Source organism: Mesoplodon densirostris, chromosome 6 (assembly GCF_025265405.1).
Source record: "Mesoplodon densirostris isolate mMesDen1 chromosome 6, mMesDen1 primary haplotype, whole genome shotgun sequence".
NCBI lineage: Eukaryota > Metazoa > Chordata > Mammalia > Artiodactyla > Ziphiidae > Mesoplodon > Mesoplodon densirostris.
The window spans coordinates 61,160,446-61,177,726 of NC_082666.1; the positions used below are offsets into that span (position 1 = coordinate 61,160,446).

At 40.5% G+C, this 17,281-nt stretch overlaps 1 protein-coding gene across 12 annotated transcripts in view; it reads left to right on the top strand.

The window, feature by feature from the left end:
- BNC2 (basonuclin zinc finger protein 2) overlaps positions 1 to 17,281 on the top strand; it is a 430,899-nt gene that overhangs the window by 270,863 nt on the left and 142,755 nt on the right. For all 12 annotated transcript variants that reach the window (XM_060102087.1, XM_060102088.1, XM_060102089.1 and 9 more), the window contains one exon: positions 2,012 to 2,114. In XM_060102087.1, coding sequence (XP_059958070.1) covers positions 2,012 to 2,114 — 103 coding nt within the window. The remainder of the gene's footprint in view (positions 1 to 2,011; positions 2,115 to 17,281) is intronic.

The following is a 17,281-nucleotide window of genomic DNA, read 5'->3' on the forward strand; positions in this document are numbered from 1 at the left end:
TTTACAACCTACAAATATGTAATTGGACCATTGACATTGGAAGAAAGGCCCTGAAATATCAGGCAGATGATATATCTGAGTGTTTTTCTTGCAGTAATAGAGGAGCAAACCAGGGTTGGAGGTGAAGCAAAGAGAGGAGTCTAGGCAAGGACTCTATTGGAAACTGATAGGGACCTATAGATTTGATGTTCATTAACAAAAGAGGAATATTTTAAACTCGCCTGATCTAAAGCATGGGGAGCAGTCAAAGCCCATTCAGTCTTACTCTCTGTAAATGGAGTTTGTCCCAACCATGTTAACAATGTCTAAAATACTGTCTGTTACAAATAAGACAGTTTATATAAAAATCCAGCTGGTTCCAGGAACATGAACGTCTGGAGCTGTGTAAGTGAGAGTAGCTTTCAGGCCCAGCACTGCAGTTTCAGGTAACCCTGTACCTCTCTCCACCCCACCCCCCAAATCAGTAATTATTGATTACATCTAGAGCCGTAGAGAGGTCTTTTCCTGGCAGTTCAGGTAGTTACAGTAGATGGTTAATCTGTGAATGATCGGACTAAATCTCTTCTATCTTCAGAACTGCCATGCAAGTTAGAATTAAATGTATGAGATAAATTTATTAACTGTTGTCTAGGAGCATAGGTCGGCTTTAGCACCGTTCTTAAGCATAGGTTCTTAATCTATCAAAAGTTACACTTCACTAATGCTAATTTTCTGTGGATTCACTTTATAATGTAAACCGGGGAGATTTTTTTATTTTTGCGGTATGCAGGCCTCTCACTGCTGTGGCCTCTCCCGTTGTGGAGCACAGGCTCCGGAGGCGCAGGCTCAGCGGCCAGGGCTCACGGGCCCAGCCGCTCTGCAGCATGTGGGATCTTCCCGGACCGGGGCACGAACCCTCGTCCCCTGCATCGGCAGGCGGGCCCTCAACCACTGCGCCACCAGGGAAGCCCAGGGAGATGATTTTTTAAAGTGCTTATAAAGAAATGAAAGGTTTTTGAGTGTGTCTTTCAGTTTTCTAAGATACAGGTGAGTTGTTCCAAGTATCAAATGTTCACATACATGTCTTTTCCTGTTCTACATCTGATCTAAAAACAAATGTAAACTTAATCTCTTACATCATCATTTTTTAAAAATGGGGGTTGTTTTGCATTTTTCAAAATAGGAATGAAAATGGACTTGATATATCAAGGGGGGAACAAACAAGGAATTGGGAAGTGACAAATGATGCCAGAAATATGCCAGGTCTTATTGAGCCAACAGGAATGTCTCTCAAAATGTGTCTGAGGGCCTCCCTGGTGGCGCAGTGGTTGAGAGTCCGCCTGCCGATGCAGGGGACACGGGTTCGTGCCCCGATCCCGGAGGATCCCACATGCCGCGGAGCGGCTGGGCCCGCGAGCCATGGCCGCGGGGCCTGTGTGTCCGGAGCCTGTGCTCCGCAACGGGAGAGGCCACAGCAGTGAGAGGCCCGCGTACAGCAAAAAAAAAAAAAAAAAAAAAAAAAAAAATGTGTCTGAAAGATTAATAAAACATTTAAATGAAACACTGCAGAAGAAAAGTAATATTCTAATAATATTACTTGTATATCATGTTTTACTTGGAACAACGTTTCATTTGAACATTATTGTATGAGAGTGTATATTTTTTGCACTGTTGCCAGGTGGATGAACTTAAATGTGCCTATTTGGTAGCAGCAATATTTTTTTCTCTTTCGGGTCCCTGGTGTTTCAGATCCAGCATCTTGTAGAGTATGTAATCCTTTACTCTTATACTACTCGGTCTATGCTTCTAATTTAAAGCTCACCTATGAATGGCATGAAACATTCTATTAGTGAATCAGTGTTGTTTTCTAATATGTTTTGGTAAGAGATTTTGATGGTTTCAAAATTTATTTTTAAAACTCTCCAGGCCCCTAAAGCTGTTAAAAATGGGAAGTGGGTGTTATTATTAAAATGGTGAAGAAATATGGTACCTTTGAACAGATGCTGATCTTTTTTCCTCCTCTCCTTTGCAGGCCATCCGCTGCACACTGGTGAACTGCACGTGTGAATGTTTCCAGCCGGGGAAGATTAACCTGAGGACTTGTGATCAGTGTAAACATGGCTGGGTGGCACATGGTGAGGAAAATCTGGACTTTTCTTCCTGCTCTTGTTATGTTCGTGTGAGCGTGCCTTAATTTTTTTTTTTTAGAGCTGTCACTGGCCTGGAGAAGAGAGGGGTCAGCTGTGCTCCAAGTGTTAGTTCCCGTGCAGCCTGCAGCTCCCAAATTGCATATTCTCGGCTCCAATAAGTAAGGCCAGGCGGGCAGCTCTCAGCAGCAGGGCGAGATGTTTATAGGACAGTTGGGTTCTGAGTGAACATAGCAGCAGCCAGCAAGCACCAGGCCCGATGGAAACTCAAACATACCACAGTTGGCCTTTCAGGGCCTGGACCTCAGAGGGAAGCTGGCAAGTCCTCTTTGCTTGAGGAGAACTCCTCCATGACTGCTCAGCCTTGTCATCTGCGTTCGGGGCAGAGTTTATCCTCCCAGATGTTAAATTTTGTATGGTCTAAGGTGGGTGAGAGGGTGAACGGGAACATTATTTGGCTGGTATCTGAAAAAAAATAATCCGTAAATACCGTCTTTCCGCGTGCCCGGGGATTGGAGGAGGCTGGCTGGCCCTGGTGGAGGGTGAGCTCTGCATAGGTGTGTGTTCGGGGTGAGGGTGACCGGGGGCCGAGGCGGGAAGGGTGGAGGCTCTTTGCCAGATGCACAGAGCTGTCCCATCCGTGGGCCTTGACCGAGCATTTAACGTGTTCTTCTGTCTGGTTTATGTTTTTTTTTTGTTTTTTTTTGTTTTTTTTTTTTTGCGGTATGCGGGCCTCTCACTGTTGTGGCCTCTCCCGTTGCGGAGCACAGGCTCCGGACGCGCAGGCTCAGCGGCCATGGCTCACGGGCCCAGCCGCTCCGCGGCATATGGGATCCTCCCAGACCGGGGCACGAACCCGTATCCCCTGCATCGGCAGGCGGACTCTCAACCACTTGCGCCACCAGGGAGGCCCTGGTTTATGTTTTTTACGTTGAGGCGAAAGGAGACTTGCAAATAAGCAGAGATTTTACATTAATTTTCTTCACTTCCTAGACTGTATAATTTTAAAAGATAGGTAATGTTTATAGAAGAAATCCTGGCTTGAGATTTTTTTGACAGCCTGGGGGAGTGGCTCTTAAGTGGACATATTCTTCATTCCCAAGCAGTGCCAAATAGCCAGTGGGTTGTATTTTTATAAATGTCATGTTATTCTAGCAAGATCTGAGGGAATGACACTGGACCATGCCTTGAGATGCATTTAATTTATCATGTATCTTGCTTCTTGGGACATGTATGTTGGTGTTATGGGGCCATTTCAGCCCTGTTTCTGTGAGGGAGAGAGAAGAGGTATATCGAGTAGTATGGGGGGAGCACACTGGAAGGCGTGTGCCTGGCACACAGAGCCTCAGTCCTCCAGTGCCTCCAGGGATGGAACTTGTTCCTGCTTTATTAACAAGGCCAAAATCTGTAACAACTCTCAGTCCAGTTTTGAGCAACACTTGAGCTGCTGTTGCTTTTGTGGTCTATGCAAGTGACTACGTTCGATGATTTTTTTCTCCCTTCCTACATTAGTTTGCTAGGGCTGCCATAACAAAATGCCACCGACTGGGCGGCTTAAACATCAGAAATTTATTTTCTCATGGTTCTGAAGGGCCAGAAGTCCCATATCAGGGTGGTTTCATTCTGAGGCCCCTCTTACTGGCTTGCAGATGGCTGCCCTCTCGCTGTGTCCTCACGTGATCTTTGCTCTGTGAGGCACACCCCTGGTGTCTCTGTGCACCCAGATTCCTCTTCTTATAAGGACACCAGTCAGATTGGATGAGGGGCCACCCTAAGGGCCTCATTTTAATTTAATCACCTCTTGAAAGGCCCTCTCTCCAAATACAGTCACATTCTGAAGGACTGGGGATGAAGGCTTCAACAGATGAATTTGGGGGGGGAACACAATTCAGTTTATAACACTTCCCAAGTGTCCTTCTTTTCCCTCAGTAAGTATTGGCTCTGCCAGATAATAGCTTATGTCCCAAGCCCATCAAGGATCCTGGAGGCAGTGCAGGGTCAAATGCTGGCTCTACAACTTTGATGACATGTCGCCCAGCACCTCTGCATCTGAGCTTTCTTATCTGTAATAGAGGGTTAATGACATCTACCTTGTAAGATTATTGTGAGCATTGACGATAAACTATATGAAGTCTTTAAAATGTTTTATACATGTTAAAAGCAACAAACTGGACAACACATGAGCAATAAGGGGGGTGGGGAGGATCCAGTCATTAAACAAAGGACTTTTCATTCATTCCCTCTCATTTTTTCCAAAGCCATCTTGTGTTACCATCATCTGTCTACTGTGGTAGCCTTGTGAGTATAAAAGTTTACTGTGTCACCAGTTTATTTTATCTGTCTAACTTCCACGTGCATATTACATTAGTAGTGTAATGGGGGGAAAAAGCAATATTTCTTCCTTCTTCAACAACATAAATTATCCCCGGCCAGTGGTTGTTTCTAAGATTTTCTGAGGGATGTGGTTTTTTCCCCAAACTTGAATAAGGTATTTCTGTTACATCAGACTCGGCTTTTCCTACCGTGTCATTAGAAATTCTGTGTTTCTGGTATATGAATTGCAAAGTTTCTCAGATCTAACTTTTCCTCACCACTACTATCACCTTGACCTCTTCTCCCCCACAAGAGCGACATCTCTGTATACAACTCAAAATATGTACACGCCGATATACAGATGTCACTCTTCCCCCATTCAGTAGGACAAATACGACACTGAGGGTCTGGCTCCTAGCTTTTGAGTTGGCAGTGGGATGAGAGCACCCACTCTTTTTGCCCTTAGCGTTTCAACTAATTGCTTCACTCTCTCCCCCTGCACAGAAAACCCTGAAATCGTGTCTCCAGTTATTTCTGCTCAGAGGTGAGATACAGCAGTCTTCCTGGCTGCCTTACTCAGCACAGTAACCTATGTGTGGGACAAGGAGAAAGTGGCTTGTTTTTTCTACTGTGTGATTTTTCTGTGAAAGTAGATGGAACAGCAAGGAGTAAGACTACCAAAATACATCTCATGGAATCATTTCATCATAGCACTGAACACACTCCACGTGTAATTGTACCATAAAAAATTAATATTTGCCATTAAAAATAACTAAATGCCAAAATCAGGGGTTCTCTACAAAAAGATGAATTTTTAGAAATTTGTTGGCCTCTTTTGAATTAATGTCTTACTATATCTTCTTTGTTATCAGCATCTTCAGTTTCTTCATAAGATGTAGGATTTCATGGGTTATTATATATTTATTCATACACACACAGTCTCACACAGTCACTTCATAGCCTTATAGATTGCTTCTTAAATCTGCTTGAATTGTTGACATTAGTTGCATTACAAAAATCTTAAGATGTTTTAAAAAGTGAAAAGGAGTAATTAATTCATCATACTGCAACACCTGAATTTTGCAATTACTCACTGGGCCGTGGTGCTGTTCACAAATTACTTCCTTGAAATCTTAGCACCATTGAGATAAAGAGGGGGGAACCCAAAAATGACTCCTTGATTACCAGTAGGTATTTCCCACTGAATTAATAAAGGATTTCCTGCTCTTTTTCCCCATTAAGGAATTTCAGCTCTTGCACTTTGAAAGCAGGGCTTTATTGAATTTAACATTATTTAAAACAAGCTCTTTGGGGATATAGGATGTCCATACCAACAGTGTATAATAACCTTGAGCTTCTAATTTTGTCATATTTCACAGTCTTCAGTTAAAGGACTCCAGCATACTGCCACTTAATTCACTTAACAACTGTATTTTTTTCCTTCCTCTGTTTGCACTGACTTTTCTATGCTTTTCCTTCATTTGCCTAAAATTATCAGAGTGAGTCTTGAAAACATTTAAAAAAACCCCACATTTCCTGCAAGTTTAATTTTTCTTGGTTCAACATTGCCAAAATAAGGTATCAGTGTAAGAGCAGTAATGGGCTTCTTTACTGGTGACATAAATGTTTTTGTCAGTAGAAATTCAGTAGGTGGTATTTTGAGCCTTTCCCATCATACTAGGGTAGTAATTCTACTGTTCACAGAATTGAAGCTTCAGCCAAAGATTTTACATAGCCTTACAAATTAGCAAATCTTACTAGTATACTGAGTTGTGGGCAAGGAGGGGTGGGAGGAAGTGTACTTTGTAGCTACGCATCATTCTCCTCTGAGGAACCTGCTTCCAGTGAGAAGTATAACTAATCAGACTCTCTTGCCTTTGTGATAAACTGGAGGTGGGGTGTAAAGGGCGAGGGCTACTGTACTAAACCATTTTTATTATTTGTTGTTTGCGAATTAGTTTTAATGTCTATAGTATAGATGATGACTTTATTTCTAAACCAGTAAGATGAATAAAGTAGTACAAGTGTTAAAAAGTAAACTAGGGCCTTCTCTGGTGGCACAGTGGTTGAGAGTCCGCCTGCCGATGCAGGGGACGCAGGTTCGTGCCCCGGTCCGGGAAGATCCCACATGCCGTGGAGCGGCTGGGCCCGTGAGTCATGGCCGCTGAGCCTGCGCGTCCAGAGCCTGTGCTCCGCAACGGGAGAGGCCACAGCAGTGAGAGGTCCGCGTAAAGCAAAAAAAAAAAAAAAAAAGTAAACTATATTCTAAATGATTTTCAGAAACATTTAATGATAGTCCAGGACAACTGGAAAATTACTGTTTTAAAAAAAAACATTGGGCCTCCCTGGTGGCGCAAGTGGTTGAGAGTCCGCCTGCCGATGCAGGGGATGCGGGTTCGTGCCCCGGTCTGGGAGGATCCCATATGCCGCGGAGCGGCTGGGCCCTTGGGCCATGGCCGCTGAGCCTGCGCGTCCGGAGCCTGTGCTCCGCAACGGGGGAGGCCACAACAGTGAGAGGCCCGCATACTGCAAAAAAAAAAAAAAAAAAAAAAAACATGATGGGATATATTTGATTTGATAAAAGAGGCGGGCAGATTTTAGAAAAGTAATTTATTTAGAGTTCTTTTCCTTGGCTAGCTCAGTAATTTTTACTTTTGACGAAGCCCACTTGTTAAAGCTCCTTAAAAAAAAAAAAAATCCATTGTTTCTTGGGATGTCCAGTAAGCATTTGTCAAGGATAGAGCCTTGATGAATAAAAAATATATTACGTAGGTTAAAGAACCCCACGGTAGCTTTCTTGGTGCAAATTATTTTCTTTATAGAATACTTTGACTTTAAATACTTTAATTATTTACTCAGCAATCCAGCTGTTTTCCTGCCAGTGTTCAAACTATTTAGATTTTTTAAATGTAAAATGAGCAGGCTTGGCCTGTCATCTGGATCATCGATGAAGAGATATTTATTAAACATACATCATATGTAAAGTATTGTACCAGGTATGCTTTGGTTCTTCAGTTCTGTGCCACAGGAAATGGTGAGCAGTATAAAGTTAATTTAGTGTCATCTACCAACCAGCTTTATGGTTTAATGTACTGTAAGACTTAATATTCATATAATCCATTAATTTCAAGCCTTTCTTTTTTGTAATTCACTGGAAGTAATTTTTCTCTTTTTTTCTCTCAAATTCATTGAATTTGAATTCCCAGATCTTTACTTGATATGTCCTATCAGAGCAGGGGTATTTATAGAGACACTCACCCGAATAGAAAATATAGGACATCCCATTAAATTTGAATTTCAGGTAAACAGTGAATAATTTTCTAGTATAAACATGTACCTTGCAAATTTAGCTGAGTAGTCCTGTGTTTTTATGTGCTAAATCTGGCAAGCTCATACCTAAAAGAAAACCCTAGTTAGGCTTAATTTGCACAATTAAGTCCTAAATCAGGGCCATCGGTTCTGAGCATTCTATGATCAAAAACCTTTTGATTATGTCCATCCTACATTTAGAATCACGAGATCGCAAATCTGTAAACTATTCTGTTTACAGATTCCTGAGATTTGTTGGCTGCTCGGTACTTTGTAAGGATTTAAGCAGGGTGGATCAAAACCAGTAATTGTTCATTTTATCCCATGAAAGGTCACATGTCTTTATTATTTGTCCCAGGCTGTGCTCTTCTTATGAATTGTCTGAACATCTGTGAAAGTAGTTTATCCCCAACTGGTAGTTCTGTAATACTCTCCCTGACCAGTCCAAGAGCCAGTGTAACTAAGTACACGCTTTCCTTTTCCATCCCCTTTTCTTAGCTAGTCTTCTCCTCTTCCCAACCCCAATAGAAGTCTATTATCAAAAGCAATAAAGCATGGCATTTCTCTGACATCATGCTCATTCTGAGTAACACAGCAGCAGTTTCTATATGATCATTTGTAAATTTGTCAAGCGTAAGAGAGGAGGGTGAATAAAACGGAGTGTCCTCTGGCAAAGGAAAATAATGCTCGCAGACATTAACCTGCAAGAAAGCTCTGCCTCCCTCTTACTGACCTGGAGACTGTCCTAACAAGAGTGAATTTTGCTTTGGGAGAGAATTGTTGCAGAGGGGTATTTAGGATTAGATGAAAAAATGTAAGAAAGGTCCTAGCTGGAAACCTCAGCACAGGGAAATAAATGCAGGCTTCGACGTGGCAGAGTAAGAACCTGATCCTTTGGGAAGAGGTAGGTGGCCATGCTCCTAGGGCTTTGCTTAGAAACACGAGGATAGAAACCCCACAGTCCTCTTCCCCTGGTGCACTGGTTTGGAAAACGTGGGAGTTAATGGAGTATCTGCTTAAAAGAATGTATCTTTCTAGAAGACTTAGTTCTTCCCGGTTGTGACACTGAAACCTGGCTTGCCTAGCTGCAGAATTCTCTTTTAGTCAGGGAAACCAACTTCTAGCTGCCTCCTGGCTCTGGGGGGGCCAGGAGGGTCCTGCTCTCTCCATGGACGAAGGCCTTGAACATCTCTCCACTTATTTTTATTTTAGAGAGCAAACACAAGGCCACTTTCCTGCCTGGCACAAGAGCCTTCTTTGCTTGACCTGAGGGCACCGTGCCCTCTTCTGCTTCCCTCCCTTACTCCCTGATCACAGCTGATAAGCTTGAAAGGGAGGACATCCTCACAAATGTGACGGTTTGCTGCTTCATTCATGGCATTAACTATATTCTTATTGTGTCCCTGAGCTGCTTGTTTTGATTTGTTTCTCAGTCTGCCCACCTTTGGGACGGTGCTTTGAACTCCCTAAATTTTTTTTTTTTTTTAATCACCACACAAACAGTGCCTCCCCTTCAAAGTCCTGGGCTGTCTGCCTGTTAGCTCCTCAGATGTTGTTTTCTAGCTCCATCTTGTTCATATGGAAACATATGGCGGATCTGGTAAATCCTGGCCTCTAAAGTGTACAGTGCCGGTCCCCTTTCTAGGGAGGATCTTGTGATGGAAACCTACAGAGCTGGAGCCCCAGGGTCTGAAGAAGCTTCAGGTACACAAATGGGAGGCGTGAGAGAAAAGGAGGTAAAAGTGCAGCTCTGTGTAGGTTCACATCCTGCCTCTACCACCTGCCATCAGTAGAACCTTGGCCAGGTTACATAACCTCTGTATTCTCATCTGTGAAATGTGGATAATGATAGTGCCTAGTTTGCAGAGTTCTTTCTGGCATTAAATGAGATAATCTACTTAATAAGTGTTAGTTGTTATTTCTAAATTCTTACAGAAGTAAAGCTTCAACTTTGAGAACATGACAGACACGTTTTATTGTGGTTGAAATGGTTAAAAATTGGGTGTGTTCAGGCCAGTGGTGGAATCCCATCTCAGTCTCTAGTTAGTTAGCCCCAGTTCTTTTATCTGTAAGCTCAAATAATAATAGGAATGTACCTGAATAGCACAGTGAAGGTTTGAGGAGGATTAAATGAAGAAGTGGACTGAATATTAATTATACTCTCTAGAGCCTCATGAATTTCTTCAGTGTCCAGTGCTGGAGTGAGGTCACCAGTTCCTTTGGCTGTGAGACCAGCTGTTCCTAGGGTGATCTTGTTTTCCCCAACAAATCCAGTTTAGCTTCATGCCTTCCATCTCCCCTAAAATGTCATGTGAGCCCATATTTGAATAGAAGTCCAAAACGCTTTTTTTCCCCAAAAGTCACATTTTAAGAAGTGCACATCAGTTGAGATGAATTGTAGGATTGCTTGTCTGTTGAAAATCCAAAAGCCAGAAGTAAACAAATTTTAGACAGGGTGAAGGCTACTTTTGCCTATTTTCACACCTGTATTCTTGCATGTGAAGTGCTTTGATGGGCTAACCACTTTATCATTTTATTGCACTTTATTACATCATAAATTTTTATATCTTGCTAACGATCCTACAGGAAGCTTAATTGTTTATAGGAACATCTTAGTTAACTGGAGTTCACCAGGTTAAGCAGAACACAAATTGAAGGGGTTATAAATGAAGCTTACTCAACTCCTCTCATTTTATTCAGGATGCTCTGTTCAGATAATGGGGAGATGCTGCTGGGTCATAAGGACCCAGGATGCCTCAGCAGTACCCTCAACCATTCTTCCTCCTATTGTGTCATAGTGATGACTTCTTCTAAGTGTGGGTCCCCCCATACCCCCCTCCACCCCTAACCCCCACATTTGAAGAGTAAAATCGCTGGATGAGATGCATGTGGTATTTCAGAGAAATTCTGACTTGTATTCTGGGAGGCATAAAACGTTGTCTGTGCAACTCATTCCTTACCAGGTGTTGCCTTCTGGGAGGGTAGAAGTTTGTAACTCTTTCAGAAGCTTGAGTTAATCTGTTAAGAGTGAGCAGATAGCCAAAGTGTTGTATAGGAAATATTTAAAGGAGTTACTGCCACAACTGTATAGACTTGTAAGCAGTATCTGTTAAGGGGCCCAGTAGTAAAGTTCCTCTCTCCTTGGAGCTGTTCCTTGATACACAGGGAAACCCCTCCTTTGGCCTCTAGGTCTCCCAGCCTGGTTGTATGGTCAGGTGATCCTACAAAAGCAAGTGCAAACCCAATTAATTGAAAGGACAGCCTTGCTGGGCCTTAAGTTCAATTGGCCACAGCATGCAAAGGCAACTGTAAACCTGGCTTTCCAAAAAGGAAGTCACCATTTTGGATCTGAGCACTTGAGATGTGGTTAGTCCCAACTGAGATAAGTTGTAAGTGTAAAGTGTACACTGAAATTTAGAAATGTAATCTTAAAAAAAGAAAGAATGTAAAATAGCTCATTGAGAATCATTTTTATATTGTCTACATATTGGTAAAATTTTTTACGTATTGGGTTAGATAAAATATATTTTTAAAAATTAGTTTCATTGTTCATTTTTGCTTTTGAAATGAGATTAGAGAAATTTAAAATTATGTACGTGACTTGAATTATATTTCTATTAGGCATGGCTGTTCTAGGTCCTCGGTGTGAGATAAATGTATTTGGAGGACCGAAGCTTAGGTTAAACTGGTTTGCTGGTAGAGTAGTTAAAGCTGGTGTGAGAATCCTAGAATCCCAAATTCCGGCTCCTGTCCTTCCTTGACTCAGTCCTTCGTGCTTTCACAACTGCTGCGCTATTGATCATGTCTGCTCTTTCTTCTGCCCTGGTCATCAGGGAAGCTGGACCTGTTCGCCCCCAGGAGCAATTAAGTATTACCTTCTGTATACTCTCAGAATACTTCACTGAGACCAGAAGGGTAGTATCTGTAATACCGATCCCTCCTCTAGCTTGGGACCTCAGGAAAAGCACTTCTTCTCTGGGTGCTGATACCCATTGTAGCATCTCCCACCTGAGAGAACACATGGAACAAAGGCTTATGGAACCTCCTACGTGTATCTAAAAGTCTCTGATTCCTAATTGCTAGTTTCTTTTCCAGCAGCCTCTTCCCATTTTAAGTAGTAAGCATAGCCTGCAACCCCTCTGCCTTTAGTCCTGTTTCTGCATTTCTCTTTTTCAGCCCTCACTCTTTTTTCATCTCTGCTGTTTCCCCCTGTGTCTTCAGACAACAAAACAAGTGAAAGGTAGGTGGAAGATTTTAATAGCCTAACCAACCAAGAAGTAAATTTTAGAGAAGTTAAATTTGTTTGATCATTAACAGATGTTGGCAGTTTTGTTTTATTCAGAAGATGTGGTCTTGAGTGAAGTATTTTTCACTTCTATTTAGTAGTTCCTCAGTACTCCTTTGCCTGCAAAAATCTGAGGGTAAGAAATTCCCCCCTCCCCCCCTTTGGCTATTCATGTTTTCCACTATCAGTAAAAATTTAAAAACAAATCAACCTCTCACATAAAAGAAAACACCTGTTTGGCATGGAGAAGTTGGCCAGGGAGGCCTTTTTCCTGACAGGCCAGAAGCGACCATCACAGGGCCCCTTATAAAAAAAAAAAAAGTCATTTTTTTTCTTTATTTCATGGGAGCATTGGCAGAAACTCTGACAAGCAGTTCTTCATATTTTATTATGTTCTTGTCTGCAGAATCTCTGTCAGGCAAAAACCTTGTCAGCGGAAAACCTGTCGTAGGATCAGAGGAGACAAAAACAGGTGTCACATAGGCAGTCAAAACTGAAGGAAAAAAGAGATTAGGCTAAAGAGAGAAAGGCAGACAATTACATTAATGCCATTGCTTTTATCTTATAGATGTGTGTTATTATCTCGGGGTGCTGAGTGCGCAATTGCCTCAAAGAAAAGTAGACAGGAGACAAGGGGAAACTTGATAGTTATTAGCTGAAGAGGCAGTGTGTCAAAGCTGGATGGGGTTCAAAGTTTTGCAAAGGAAAAAAACTGCAGGCAGCCAGCAACGGCTGTGTGGTTCTGCTTTCGGCTACATAAACCTAGTAGCAATCTAACATTTCGACTTGGAAACAGATCATAGAGAGAAAAATTAATGAAAGATCTCATTCGGAGGTTTTGGGGGTAGCATTTATCCTATAGACCATGCAATGGAATCATAATAGTTTCTCTCAAAATCTTGCCTCAATGTGAGACACGAAGACAGGCATTTGTCAGTTCAGCTGTGTTGTTTGGATATGTTTAAAACACCTATTATCAATACACTTTTAATTTTAAAAAGCTATTAAGAAACCCTTTTACTAAGTGTGAACATCTGTACGTGCAAGCTGTAAATTAGGAGATCACATATGTGTGCCTCAGTCAGAGACTAAATGAACTTGGCAAGTGTTTTCTATTACTGGTTTTTAAGTACAGTAAAATGTCTACAGGAACAATTGCTACATTTTAAAATTTGGATTTTTTTAAATTGTGCCTGTTGGTCCTAATTAATAGAACTTGTCTTCTAATCAGAAATTAGGGTAATTATCATTATCAAATTGGGTAACCAGGATTCACAGAGCTTACCAGTATCTGCCCCCTCTTTGTTCACATCATTTCAGGAGACTTCTTTTCTCAAAGTTTGAGCTTTATGAAATATTTGTGATGGTATATAATAGTTTCATTTTGGAAGTGGCTTAAACTCTGAAAGCTGTTTAGCCTTGTTGATAGCTTTTAGGTGTCAAAAGAACCAACTAGTAGAGAATGGGATGGTAACTTTAAGGCTTTCTTCTCTGCTCAAGTGTACATCGATCATATTAATGGAAAAATCGGCAAGCGTTGCTTTAGTCCCTAACATTTTCTGATCATGCATTTAAAAATTGGTTAGTTTAGACTTTTCCTGAGACTGCCTTCTTAGCCCTTTTTTTTATGAGCAAATCTTTATATAGAGGTCTTTTATCCCACCAGTCATAGATGCACAGCGGTTTGATACTTGATATATGCATTAAGCAAATCCAGCAATCCAGAAGAAAACACGCATCAGTGTCAAAAGTATGTGTGATAGCCCAGAGTTTTAAGGGATTACAGTGGGAGAAAAAAGATTGATTATAGATTTAGAATGAGACTTCAGGCTGACTTACTGGGAGAGGGAAGGAAAAATACTTGTGACACAAAGGTGACGTTCATTAAAAAAAAAAAAAAAAAGACCGAATATAATCATTTCTTTCTTTTAGGTATTTCCTACCAGGTGCTGGCTTTTTGTATCACTGCTCTCTCTCAGTTTTGAAATACTTCTTCACTACATGTGAAAGAGTTTAAAGCACATGTTCTATCAAAAATAAATATGCCTTGCATTTATAATGTTTCCATAGTGAAATTCTGATACAGATATATGCTACTTAAGGAAAATTAAGTCTTTAAAGTTAATAAATTGGGAGTAGGGTGATTATTCTCTTACAGAAGAATTCATTTTCTGTTTGTTGAATAGAAGGATTCACATGTTCCGTTCAAGTAGCAGTTACTTTTAAAGGGGGTATATTTTGTAGTCAGTGTACATTTAATTCACTGATCTGTGAATTATATAAAGCAAGGTTTGTGTAGTCAACTTTCAGTTCACCTTGGGGACTAGAGATTGGATAGAACAGCAGCAGGAATAATAATAATCCCCAAACCTAGTTTCAGCAAGTAGATTCAGTTAGTCAATCTCTTCCTAGACTTACTGTCAAGTTTGCAGATTGCATTTGCTCTTTCCCTTTACCACCTTCTGATGGAGATGCATATGAGGAGAGACATGCCCCCAAAAGTGGGCCATGGAAGGAAAAGGAAGGAGGAAGAGAAGCAAAACCAAGGATCTGTTTAATCTCCTTGCCAGGAGAGTGAGCTTCTGAATAACCCAGTGTTGACAGTCTACTTTTACGTGTGCCTCCGTCAGACTTTAATGATTTCCAAAGTCTGTTGTGAGGACTTTATTATGCATAAGGCCACAGGGGGGAAATGCCAGTCAGTTTGAAATATTACCTAGATAGTCTCAAGTGGAGCTCAGATTCTACCCTGGACTAATTGTCGGTGTGTGTGTGTGCATATCCATACACACTCAAAGCTGCATGTCAGCCAGGGAACAATTAAAATCTGTAAGACAGTGGGAGCTCATTGGAGCTCCTTCTGGTCCCCCTTTCCTCCCTACAGTGTAGGATCACGTTCCTAATGGACCATAAGAGTGTTCATATACCTATCCCTCATGTATTACGGCACAAGAAAAAAATCAGGCACCATTCACGTAAGGCATATAAGATATAGTAACGTAACCAGGGTTTTTGGAGGCTTGGCAGAGGTGGTGGTGGTGTTGTTGTCGTTGCTTTTTTTTTGACTTAAAAACACTGACACACTATTTGTTCAAGAAGAAAAATAAGCCCTTCACACAGAAGGGCTGACAGATTTTATCACCAGGCTTGGGGATCAACTCTTTCAGCTACGTATCATTCCTTTTCTTCTTTCCTTAAAAAAAAATTCTAAAAGCAAGCCGTCTCTCTCTTTGGTATTAAATATCCTAATTAATTCAGCCTTGACAGTTCCAGTTAGAAAGTTATGACTTAAATGGAACATGAGTTATTTTATACTTAATTTGCTCCCAGTTACACAGTTCTCTCCCCCCAAAAGTAGTGAATAAAATGTGCAGATCTAAATATTACTTCAAGTCGTAAGGACTTTTTCTCTTAGTAACAATCATGGTCCACCTTGCTGATCGATCCCCTGATTCACTAAAAAGTTTTTAATATGTTATCATTGCCATTTATTAATGTTCTCCCCCAGTGCTATGGCTTTTATTGGGAACTGGCTTACAACCTATGGGTGGGTTAAGGCTTTGCCCTAGTAAGAGAGCTGAGTCTTATAAAGGGAAAGGATTGAAGTTATAATGATTCCAAAGGGCCCCTTTATGATGAAATTCTAAATACGCAAAATCCCATTAAACCTGTAGAAGTTCATGGGCTAGCTACCTTGAAATGACATGTCATTATATTGGGTATAGTGTGCATATTATAAAGTATGGTATAATTGGAAATTATTGGTCATATTAGCAAGAATAAAGAGCCACCCACCCTTATAAATTCAGAGGTTATGGTCTGGGTACTTGAAGTAGGAAAGGGAACAATATTCTGATTATAAGTAATCAAAACTTTAAAATCTGCCCCCAGAAATTGCCCTAATAAAATTCTGTCACTAACAATTGTTTTTCTTCGACTCTTAAAGTAGTCATGGAAAGAATTCCATAAAACAACATTTAAAGACACACTGAAATGTTAACCTCTTAGAAATTAAAATAGTATTCTAGGACTCACAGCTCCTAAAAGCTGACCACTTGATGCTATTATAATTTGGAATCCTAAGGGGAGTTGGGGCAAGTGACTGTAGTTCTCGAAACAATTAGCTTTGCAATTTAAGGCTCACTTGGCTTTCTCGCAAAATGAAAGAATAAGGCTTCTTTAATTTTTTTTTACTTCTAAAATTGCTTCAAATTAGCATTTAAAAATTTAAAAATATCCAGGACAGGACTGGAAATTAGTGAAATAAAAGGCTTCCTTTTAGACCGTTTTCATACAAATTTTTAATTGTTTTACTCTGCGAAGTAGGTGGCTTTGAAAAATCATTCCATTTGGCTCACTTTTTATTTTATTGAATGGCTATAAGCTTCACACCGCCATGCCTGAACAACTATTCGATGGAATCCACTGGACATCAGGGCCAGAAGTATTTGAGCGTATTCCTGTGAAAACCACCTAAGTCACTTGAATTTGGCTTTTAAAGAAAGTTATGTTTAAAAAAAGTTGTGGAAAACTAAGAACTATAAACTATCACTGAGAGCCAATTTTCTAGGATCGGTGAAAAGCACTTTTATACTCCTACATTAAGAAAAAAATGTATCTGAATATGGTCTTATTTCTGTGACCTTCACAGAAAATATTGGAAGTGAAGTCTGTAGAATTACAGGTTTACATTTATTTTAATTTATTTGAAGGTTTGGGGAGTAATTCCTGTTATTAAAAATCGAAATAAAAAAATAGTTATTCACATTTCATTTAATAGATGCAAGTTCTTTTATAACCACCCCTCACACACTGCCAGTACTATTTTATACATTTGAAAACTGAATTTTATAAAGGACATTACTTTGTTCTTTAAGTTAGCAGCGTAGTTAAAAGCATATATTACTTCACATTTATTCCATATTTTGCATTACATTTTATACTTATTTTACATTTACGTTACACACTTACATTAATGAAGCACAGAAATTCCGGCTGTTGTCCTTATGGTGATTCTGTTCTTGACAGAAATGAGTTTTCTTCACACTGACTTGTGTGTATTTTTGGGTCTTGTGGCTTAGCCACCACTTTCCTTTGAAAAACCGTAGATCCTATCAAAGTGTTTATTGAAATTATATCCAGGCCTCAATTTCTCCTTTGTTTTATAGCCTGAAAATTACCAGTTTAAACTTCTGTTCCTGGCATTGTAAAGAAATCCAGGTAAATTATGTTCCCTCAGTAACCTAAT